The following is an 11,828-nucleotide window of genomic DNA, read 5'->3' on the forward strand; positions in this document are numbered from 1 at the left end:
CCCACTTCTCTACTGTTGCTGTTTATTCATGTGTCCATCTTTTAAAACTCTTTTTTCCTTTGTGTCTCTCTCTTTTCGTCCACACAGAGATCTGTCTGCTCACCAAGGGCAGACGGACGGCGAGCGTGCGCGCAGACACCTACTGTCGACTTTTCTCCCTCTCCGTTGATCACTTTAATGAGGTGCTAGAGGAGTACCCCATGATGCGACGTGCTTTCGAAACCGTCGCCATCGACCGATTGGACCGCATCGGTAAGGCCTTCCAACATCTGTCTGTCCTGTCTGACTGGTCGACTCTCTTGCCTGTCATCGTGCCTTGTCTTTATCAGTATTTGTTTGCCTCCTTTCTTCATAAAAGCATTGTGTCTGCCATCTTGTGCTGCATGACCTGTATGCTATCTTCCTTTTTTTTTTCTTCAACGTTTGTCTCTTTGTCTTAAAAAGTCCTATAGAAGTTTGTGTTGTAACCAGCATTAATCCTTCTAAAGAACCAAAGTAGCGTTTTGTGGTTGGATTAACTGGAAGGCAGTGCATGTCGCTGTCCGGGAGGGAGTCAGGTCGCCCCCTCGTTGGTTTGGTGTTGACCCCCCCACTGGATGTCAGCGAGTGGATGGAAGCTAACCTCACATGCATGTGTGTCTGGCCCTCTTTCCACTCATCTGCACTCCTGGGTATGAGCAGCACCCCGCAACGTATCAGAGTTCTCAAAATCATCCAGGCACAAACCCCTTAAAAAAAAACAAAAAAAAACATTATAAATAAACAAGCACTAAGTGACAGGGCCAGGTGACAGGAAAGCTTTAAAATCCTCTCATGCACAAGATGCAGCTTTTTTGGCTAAGAGTCTGCGTAGTTTCATTCAGCTTTTCCCATGTCATCAAAAACTGCTATGTTTACTGTTTTGATAAGGAAATGTTTGTTACATGAATGTAACAGTTTGTTGTTGATTAATAAAGCCAATCTGATACACATGGACTTGTCACTGATTAAAAAGGGGCACATGTATGTAACACAAACCAAAGGGCACCAATTGGCTCCTCTGACCCTATTCTTACACATTCTCTCACTTCTCTTTGGACACATCTTCTGTTTTAATAGCTTTCTGCGATCTTTGTTAACTAACAACCTTTTTTACTTGATAAATGTAGAGTAAAAGTTAAGAGTGCCGTCTGTGCAGAGGATGTGGTATCACAGTGCGACCCAGCCCAGAGTTGGGTAACATTATTAGTCTCCAGGAGTATTTTGAATATTACAGTGACATCTTTAATCTATGTCTATCCAACCAAATTAATTCAAAACCTCTCAAGGGCAACTTTGTAAAGCTCATTAGATCTGTTACAATTTCTTATGTAACATTATAGGATTATTTGAGCTTGGCTTGAAATAATGCAATGTTGTTTTGTTTTTTTAAAGATGCATCATTCATTAAGATAATTTTCCACAAGCACAAAGCTTACATAGATTTTTATTTGATCAAGTGTAGCCTTTTTATATATTTTCTTATTCATTTGTGTCCTGGGTGGAAGCTCTCCAAATCTATTACATCTATTACCTGATTGGCGATTGGCTTTTCGATCTGTTTGAGACAACATGCCTTCCTTCCATGGTCTATAACACAGAAACAGAAAAGGCGACAATGACGTTTATCATGAAAATGTTCTTTCACAGGAAGAAGGAGAACTCATCTGGTTTTATATACAATTATATATTTTAGTCATATTATTTTCCAATATGACTGTTACACTGACAACTCAAGCAGCTCCTTCAAACTAATCTCACCCCATAAATATGAATGCAGCTTCCTGTCTACTTACTATTTAAGCTTGTCAGTGGTTAGATTTATGAAAGAGGCCATGACATTTTGCTCAATTGTTTCCATATTATGTTAATAAGAAATCAAGATAAGCATATCAAGCTAATGTTGAATTTGCATAATAACAATGAGCCAGTTTTGTGTCATATCAGTGGCTCAGCTTGCAGTCTGTAGCTACATTCCTGTCAGTTATTGTGTTTTTGGGTTTTTCTTTTTTTCTTTTTTGTCGTGGCTTTGTATTTGTGTATTAGTTTGCCTGAGACAGGCGCGTCAATATTTGCAAATTGCTTTGTAACCCAAATGTTGACTCAACGCTGAAACGCTGTAGTGTCCAAATCAATCAGGATCCAACAAGTATGTGTTACCGCTGAGACATTTTCTCCTCACAATTACGTTCGTATGCAGCTTTATCTCGTGTGGAGGTGTAGGACCATTGTTGCTTGGAAGAGATTGAATTAGATCAAAATGTTTACATCTTCTTCATATTAATCACCTCTGCAAAACCAATCTGCCTCTGTTTATTTCGGGGCAAATGCAAGTTAGGGAAAGTGCAGTTGATATAATAGACCCCATGAAATGAAAACTACAATTACCCGACTTTCTATGGGTTTATTTAGAAGCAATAAGTGAAAATTAATTGTCAAAACATTTTCATGTCGTAAAAGATCATGAAATTCCTCTATTGATCTTAATGTAAGTGATCATTTTACCTGCACTCAGAAGCTTCCGAGCCTCAATCTCACTTTGCTACGACAAACTGCTAATTAAAATTACGTGATTTCAATTTTCAAGCTGCTCAAAAAACTAAAACAACTTTTCTTCCTGGCGTAATAGTGTCATGGTCATCAACAATGTCTATAACTCAAATCCCAAATCACTCTCAATATAGTTTCCGTGCCCCATCAAGTATGAAAAAATTTGCATTCAGCATGCCAGTCTGATCTTCATTGATGTTGGGGTCCTGTTCCAGCAGCTTCTGTACTTCTTTGTCATCCTGCTCAACATGCGGTGATGAAACGCCTGCTGGACCGGGAACAGATCTCGGAGTTGTTTGGTCAAAAATTCTCAGTTGTCTCGCACGACTGTTGCACGACATTTGTGTGTCTGCTTGACAGTTTCAACTGCAACCACAATTTGATCCTGCGAATGTCGAGCGTGTGTCGTGCCACATGCATGTGAACACAAACGTTACAAGAATGTCTCACAAACTGGCAAAAGTTCTTCCCAATACGTTCCAGGACTTTGTGTGACATACTTGCAACATTTGTGCAATGTACCTGAAGTACCAATTCACTGTGATTATAAGGAAAAACAGCCTCTAACTCTTGTATTTTCCTGAATTCTTATGCCTCCAAATTGTTGCCAGTTGTCGCAGCACAGTGACACAGCAGCTTTACTAATTCTGCACTGCACAGAAACACATCCTGCAGGTCTGCAATGTGTTTCCACTGCACCGGCAGCAGCACTGGCTTCAGAGAATCGTCTTGAAAAGACGGAAATGTGGGATATTATGACTGAGACATTGTTTCATGGGGTCTTGAAGGAAATAGTACCTTGTAAATTTTTGGAAAAAAAGTTTGGCCACAATTAAATTTGGAAATACTCTTTTGAAACAAGACACAAACCCTCATCTCTCACCTTTATGTCTTCCTACATTGTGTACTGCAGGAGTCTCTAACTCTGGTCCTGGAGAGCCCCTGTCCCGCATGTTTTAGACTCTTCCTGCTTCAACACACCAGAATCTAGCGATTATTTTCTCCACCCAGATCCTGGGAAAGACAAAGGAGAAAGTTCCTCATTGCATTCAGGCGTGTTGCAGCAGGGAAAGACTTTAAACCTGCTGGAGAGGAGCTCTCCAGGATCAGGGGCGGAGACCGCTGGTGTATTGTAAAACCATGAAGTATCTGGAATTCAGTTGCATATGAACGTAATTGTGTTTATATAATAACGGGCGGGCTAGTAAATTAAAACAATCCAAAAAAACTTTATATACCATTTAATCTTTTTGTTTCACTGTGCCCTTCACAACATGCTATATGCCCTTTAACCTCAACAGTCCTGATCTGCATTGGCCCTTTTTATGAGAACTACCAGCCAAGTTGGCTTTTCACTGTAAATAAGTCTTGTAAAACAAAAGCTTCCCACTCTGATTGAGTGATTCACATTTGATCCGTCCTTTCAGGCTAACCATGAAGGGGGTTTTGTCTCATACGAGGGAAGATACTTTGTCATGATCCGTGCTGGTTGTATCATTTTCTATATATATATATATATTTGAACTGCATTTGGTTACATGCTTGTCTTGCTAAAAAAAAAAAGGAAAGAAAAAAAAAAAAGTAACCATGCTTTGAAATCAATAACGTGTTGCACATTTGACATTATCTTTTATCTATCTAAAAATTATTTGACCAGGAGTCCGTCTTGAGACGAGCTCATCTCGTTTTCAAGAGTGTCCTGGCCGACGAGTAGGCATCAGGTAAACACTTTATTCCAATTCCAGTATTCGAACAGGGGCAAAGTGAGGCTTGCTAAGTGGATCCGGTCTCAAATTCATCCTCCAAGAGTTTGACCTCATGCAGAAGGTTACATTAACTGTTTAAATCCTGCATCAGTGACACATACCTCAAGTCACCCACACTAGTCCTGCAGATATTTTGGTGGACTCAAAATGTAAAAAAAACAAAACAAAAACAAAAATGGAGACAATCAAGGAAACAAAGAGATCTCATTCAGTGTTACATGCCATCTTTATTTTTTAACAGATTTCTTTTCTCCGAATAATCAACTGGATTATGAACACATACTCAAGTCTTATCAATGTGACATTTTTCTTTAATCTTTGAATCCTCTGTTCAAAGTGTATCCACAAATGAAATCATGTCTGCAGATTAGTAAAAGCCTTTACTAATGCAATGCCACATACCGTTTTTGTACCATGCCAAGGTTTCATTTCATTATTTATTCATGTTTTCACCAAGAGAGGGTTTGTTTCTGATTGTCTTATTCTGAACAACAATTCTATCTTATTTGTAAAAAAGAAAGTGTTGTATACATGATTATTCATACAATCGTCAGTCTTGACATTTGGCTTAAACTTTGACTAAGACTATTTGATTTGCCTGTTTTAAGACACAAGGAAAAAAAGAATCCCACTGTAGTTATTTTATCACACATTTTACCTTCTGTAATAATGTGCTAATCACAATTCAAAATGAACACCTGTGTAAAATAGTTAAGAATTTGTTATTATTCAAGTTATGGGTGAAGTCAGACTGAAGGACATGTAACGTCTCTGTGAAGCCATGAATGCATCTGAACTTGTGTCTCAAAAGTTGTGTGTTTTGTTCTTTTTCTAAATGTAGTCTTCATTTTATATATGATGTTTGTTATAATGTTATATCTTAGTTTTGTTTATGTTGCTGTCCATGTTGATTTGCTTTCAGACAGTTTTATAGTGCTTGTGTTTAGATCTGGATAAGGAATGAAGATTCATCATATATTTAGTATTTTAAAAAAAAAAATCATTTTATTTGTAAATTCACATATTTTGGTGGTCAAATTGAATGTTTCTTACAGTTTTTTTTATCATGTTTTTGTTGTTATTTTGTTTTAAATACTTTTTTTTTTTTTTTTACAGATTTTGTATTCAACTTTTAATTTAGACTTAATAAGAGTAAAATATTCAAAACTCTTAGAGTGCAGTGGAAGAAAAAAAAAACACATGAATGATTACCTTGTTGATTATTGGAATCGTAATTATTATTTACACAGTTTATTGATACTGTTTCTCTCAGTCTATGTCATGACCGTAGAGATTTGCTGTGTTAAAAAATCGCAAAGTCATGCTGCTTTCCAGTTGCCTCCGAGATCAGGAATCCCAACTTTGGATAACGTCACTTCCTTGGAAAAAGCAAAGCTGTGTCCTTCTTGTTGCTTTGCAAGTTCAGACAATATACACGCTTCCAGTGAAGCTGTTTCTGCGTTGCTCACTTCTCTGAGTGTTGTCAAAACAACCTTAGGACTTTGTTTATGCCAGTGGTTCTCAAAGTGAGGGAGCAAATCCTAGAAGTGGCTCAGAGCCATCGCAGCCGGGCGCATGTAAACAATGCTACAAACAACATGATCGCTTCAGTAAAATTCCTTAAAAACCTGTTTTCTGGCTGTGTGAGATGGACTCTGGCCACACAGCTGTTGCATCTCACACTGAGTCCTGTTTGATTTTGCAAAACAAACATTCAGGTTTTTTTTGCTTGTGTTTTTAAAGGTATTTTTGCACAGAGAGGCCAATTTTAAAAACAAACTCCGAAAGTAATGAATGTTGAAAATTTAAATATCACGATGCGAAGACTGTTAGTCGTGAATGACACACTTTTATTAATTAACTATATCTGATCTGTTTCATTTTAAATTTGAAGTTTTGATCAAGCAGTTAGTAAGAAGTGGAGTGGAGTTTGAATGTATAAATGAGGGTGCCTTGGAAATACTGGTATTTCTGGGGTGAGGGGGGGGGGGGGGGCAGTTGACACACTGCAAAAAGGGCTAGCCGTAATATAATATATAAAAGAAAATTACCTAAAACTAGTGAAATTATCTAGTGAATTTACTTGGTGATAAATCTTGAAAGAACATTTTTAATACTAGAATTAAGATTATACTGTAAAATTATGGACGAGAAACGAGAAAAGAACTTTTAAAACAAGACAAATCATCATGTTCAGGAAATAACATTTCAAATCTTGCCATGCGCTAAATAATTTGCAGAGCAAAGATTGGGAGCCACTGGTTTAAGCTCACGCTGCAAAGCATGTCGCCGTCTTGAACACTAAAATCGGACTCCTCAAAGCCGTGCTGAGCTTCCCTTCAGGATATGAACCGGTTCAAGATCCAACTGGCAGCTGGAAAGCAGAGCAGTGCAGTGACACTGCCTTGACACACTTATATTAAAAGAGGAACTGATTATTACTGTGATTTAGGTTGACAATTCAGAGAAAATTCAATCAACTTTTATTCATGTAACATTACCAATAGCGGTGGTCTTATGGTTCCTACACGCGCACAACACTGTACCACCTCTCCAATTTAAACAGCTCAGCTCCTAACCTCTCTTTATCGTGATTGGCCTGCTGTAAAGTTTCTTGTTTTGAACGTGTACCTCAAAATTTTATATGCGCACCACAGAGCTCCGCAGCCCCTTCAGTGACTATTTGTACTGGTAATCAGAACACAGCGTGGAAAAAAAATCAAAATTCTCTGCAAGCTGGTGTGAAGTAACGCATGTCTCAAAATAACTTAGATGTAAATGCATAGCTCACAAAGACTAATATATTCTTTGGTAAGTGCGCATACATAAGTAAGTGTTCTGCGTTCAAACACACAGTGATGTACACGCCACAGGCAGCGCAGTGCTTCCTGCTCCGGCCGTTTCCTTTTAGAATTGACAATTTCTCATGCAATGCTTAATGACTGTTGCCCTGAAATCTTGTCTAACTACTGTGTTGGAATATTTGGATGTTGCCTTAAATCCACCAGACACTCTGATTTTGATTGGCCCAGTTTGAAAACATAATCAGCGTCTGTTGTCCTTCCAATCTACAGAGTTTAACCCTGCCACCTTTATAAATGCAATGAGAGCAGACTTGTAAGTTTTTAGTAGTCTCATAGTCGGTACGTGGTGCTTGTTTTAGCTCTTAACTACCCGACCCTGTAGTGAGTGTTACAGTCAAGGCGAGCAGCATCAGACAGAGGGCAAGATGCTGCACAAAAACCACTTCAATCCATCTTCGGCTGCTCCAGCAACAAAAGTCCTGTCTTACATAGCTGAACGCGTGGCTTACTGGCAGCCTTGAGAGCAGAAAGCCGTCCAGCAAAGGCTGCTAAATGGTAAACTTGGTGGAGAAATCTTCTGCCCTCAAGGACGGAGCTTAATGATTGATTGACTGCAGCTTAAAGCCTTCAGCACACTAAAAGTCCACTCTGTCTTCTTTACCGACAACGCTTCACAGCCTGTCGATGCACAAGGTCAACAGTAATTACAGGAAACACACCCTTTAAGGACAATTGGACATAGTCATTCAAAGTAAACATGTTAAATAGAGCTTGATTATTCCCAACATCGTCTGATGTGGTGATTCTTTCAACAAGAGACCAGTTTCAAGACATGTTTCAAGCCTTTCGTAGCACTTAGTAGCATTTTACCACAGTTTTGCTCCAGAGCTCCCAAAGTCACAACAGTGGCTGGAGTTTGAAAAGCCATCTGTCAAGGCTTCATTATCACGGTCTATGAATTGTGACGGACTGGGACCGTTTTCCTGTGGGCTCAAAATGCCCTTTATCACAGAAAACAAGAGTCCTTTTAGAAACAACTTGTTTACGCTATTGGAAGAATTCTGTCTTGCATTTTATTCCAAACAAAAATGCTTAACAAGTATTTGTTTTGTTTTTAATTCTCAGAAAAGGCTAGTATATTAAAAATGAGGGGCATTCTGTAGTAAAATTTGGTGATATTGACAGTTTGCATGTTTACCACCTGTATCTAGTTATGTGATGGTACGGTAGTTTGTCATATGTATGTTTTTTATTCTACTTGGTGCAACAGAGACAGGTTATTCTAAATATCCTTGTGATGTGTTTTAGCTGATTTAACTCCATGGTGACTTCAAATGATCTTGTAGAGCTTAGAACCTTTCGTCTTATGATGTAAAATAGAAAATACTGTCCAGTACTGTGATGTGTGGGTTCAACTCATCAGTATTCCTCTGTGTTTCACCGTCCATGTCAGCACCTCTCATAGTCAACGCTATCACGTCACACTTTCAGTAATCTTTGTCTCCTTATGTGCCCTTCACTCCTCTCAAACTGTATATCTCCCATAGTCATTCCCATTCAATGTCCTTCACACCTTTTATTCAGTATGACAGTTATTAGTGGATATGAAAGGATGCAGCTTGTATCATTGAAATTAAAGGAAAGTATTTAGAAACGTATTAAAGATGATGTGATTAAGACGGGGCGGGAGAAAATGTGGTCAAACTTTGTTAAAACATACAAGCTGCATCTTTCTAGTTTTGAGTCCTGCTCTTTTTCCTGTGGTGTAACCAAAGTCTGCCATGGCTGTATGTGTTCACCTCTTCTGACTGCGTCCCAACAGGGAAGAAGAACTCCTTGCTGCTGCAGAAGTTCCAGAAGGACCTGAACGCCGGCGTTTTCAACACGCAGGAGAACGAGATATTGAAGCAGATTATCCGTCAGGACAGGGAGATGGTGATGATGGTGGACCGCAAGCAGTCAGTCACCGGGATGAACTCAACTCCCATGTCAGGAAACTCAATCATTAACTCGCCTGCCCAGCCACCATTCGCCACTGCCTTTGGTACCAATCAGCTGCAGCAGTCCTCCGTCCCCATGACCTACAGTGCTTCAGCTATCGCCAACGCCTCTGCTGCCCGCATGCTGCCGGCCGCTGCTGCCGCCGCCGCTGCGGCGCAGGGGATGTACTCGGCTGCCAGCATGTCCCATGGCAACCTCAATTCCTCCTCGACCAACCCACAGACCCCGCTGCAGCAGCAGGGAGCAATCATGTCGCCTTGCTCCTTCACGGCTGCTATGTGCAGCCCGCCCGTGCAAACCCCTTTAGGTAACCGGAGCTTCCAGTACGGCTCACCCACAGCCTCCCAGCTGTCGCTTATCCAGCAGCCCATTGCCCAACCGTCACTACCCACACAGCAACAGCTTGGTCAGCAGCCCTCTGGGGCAACTGCCGCTGCAGCCTCTGCAGCGCAGCAGCCATCACCTCAGCAGCAGCAGCCGCAGGTCTCTTCACCTCAGCGGGGAGACATCCACAAGAGTACACAGGCTCTCCAGTCGGGCAGCTTGAGTAGAGATGTCCGACACTTATCGGCCTCCCAACCGTCACTGCCACATGACACGTCCCTGGGGCCCAGAGCACATCCAACTTCAGGAGACTCTCTGGCCTCCATCGTGCCACCAACAGCAGCAGCGGCGATCCAGGGAATGAGTCTACAGAGCGGCCTCCGCACTACAGTGCCCCAGCGGGTCAATTTATTCCGGCAGATGTCATCGGGAGCCTTGCCCCCGGTGCGTTCGGCTGCAGCGGCAGCAGTGGCGGCGGCAGCAGTGGCAGCAGCATCATCATCATCATCATCCTCAACTCAGCACAGGGAATCCCCTGGATCTAGGAGAGATTCTGTCCTGAGCAGTACAGAGACTGAACAAGACAAAATGCGTTTTGCATCAAATTTATGATCCCATTTTTATCTTTTTTTTTTTTTTAACTCAAATGTTTCACTTCATTTTTGAAAATGGAGCTCAAACTAAGAGGTAAAAATGAGGAACTTCAGCATTTTTATTTTGTTTCTCTCTGATTATCTTCTAAAGTAACCTCATAGAAATCCTGTATATATAAGCCCTTGTATTATATTTTAGACAATTTTGTCTCCCTAAACTTAAGAATGTATATTATACAGATTATACAGATACAGATACATCTCACATCTCTTTGCTTTGAATATACATATATATATATATATATATATATATATGTATATATATGTATATGTATGTGTGTGTGTATATATATATATATATATATATATATATATATGAGAATAAATGATCCGTGCGTGTTTGTGTGTGTGTGTGGCGCGCGCGTGCGCATGTGACCACGTGTGTAAAAATCCAACTACAATATTGGCAATGGCAATTTAAAGCTGTAGTATAAACGAGTCTTCCTTTCTGAGAAATATAAAGAATTATATATAATGTATGATGTTTTTTTTGTTTTGTTTTGTTCTTTTAATATTAAGTTTTGTTTTCTTTGTTTGTTTTTTTTAAAACTGGGATGCTTTGTTGATTCTGATAATGACTGGTTTTTTTTTGTTGTTTTTTGTTTATTTCTTTTTTCTTTTTTCGTACCTGTGGAAGAGAAACATTATTTTCTCCTATTAAGCAGCTTTAGGCACCACTGTGGAACAACAAATGCAAGCAACTCTGACCAATAATCTCAAAAAGCACACACTCATAAAAACAATCTCACAATTTACTGTCTCAATTTACTGAAACCTCATTTCAGAAATCAAAACAATATACTGTAAGTAAGTATTATGTTGCTCTCTGCAATGAAAACACAATCCGCTGAGCCACTATGTCCCCACAGAGGCTCACATACAAACCATGACAGTGTTATGGGTCCAAAGGGAATAAATAATACAAATGCTGCTTTCTTTGTTTATTTAAGGAAAAGAGAGTGTGGAGACAGATATGGATGGATGCTATTTTTTTTTTTTTCTACTTCTGATTTCAGATGGCTGAGATGTTGCGTAATGTTGCTTAAAAATTCTGTGTATATTTATAATATTTATAAACTAAAGATTATCACCATTATGCAATAGACTGTGACATAAAGATTACCTATATGTGTGCTGTAAATAGTTTTGTAGATCTAGTATTTACAGATACTGTGTGGTGCATTCTCTATCATAACAATGTCTTACTTCTATCAGGAACCTGGATATCATCTATATGCGACAAAGGTTTAGTGACAAATACATATGTTTCATAAGAGATAAACAAACCTTAATGCAACGCAGAGAAATGTTTGATCGAAGGACATTCATAGTCCTGTCTTTTCTTTCTTTTTTCTTTCTTTCTTTCGTTCTGTCTTTCTTTCTTTCTTTCTTTCCACTGACAGTATACAAACACACAGTATATAATATTTACCTTCAACAAATACTTTGATTTCAGTGTCATCTTGTTGAAATCCTAATACATTTTTCTATCACTTCATTCCTCAAAAGTACTTTCACTTGCCGAATGATTTCCACAAAATATATTGCCTATGAAATCAGGCATTTATCACATTAATTCATTATGCCTTTTTGTTTTTCTAACTAAACACATTTTAAAATCAACGCCCTTCAGCTGTTCTGTATGCTGTCATATCACAATTACTGTAGCTGAAGAGCCTGGCACAACAGTTCCAATACTCACTCTTTAAATT

At 39.3% G+C, this 11,828-nt stretch overlaps 1 protein-coding gene across 1 annotated transcript in view; it reads left to right on the forward strand.

The window, feature by feature from the left end:
* The window catches only part of hcn1 (hyperpolarization activated cyclic nucleotide-gated potassium channel 1), a gene marked incomplete at its 3' end in the record, with an annotated part of 70,090 nt that extends 60,015 nt beyond the window's left edge, over nucleotides 1-10,075 (forward strand). Inside the window, exons 7-8 of the mRNA XM_080477423.1 lie at nucleotides 88-252; nucleotides 8,961-10,075. Of these exons, the coding sequence (XP_080333549.1) occupies nucleotides 88-252; nucleotides 8,961-10,075 (1,280 nt within the window). The remainder of the gene's footprint in view (nucleotides 1-87; nucleotides 253-8,960) is intronic.
* Nucleotides 10,076-11,828: the final 1,753 nt, after the last annotated feature.

Source organism: Lipophrys pholis, assembly GCF_963383615.2.
Source record: "Lipophrys pholis genome assembly, chromosome: 12".
Classification (NCBI taxonomy): domain Eukaryota; kingdom Metazoa; phylum Chordata; class Actinopteri; order Blenniiformes; family Blenniidae; genus Lipophrys; species Lipophrys pholis.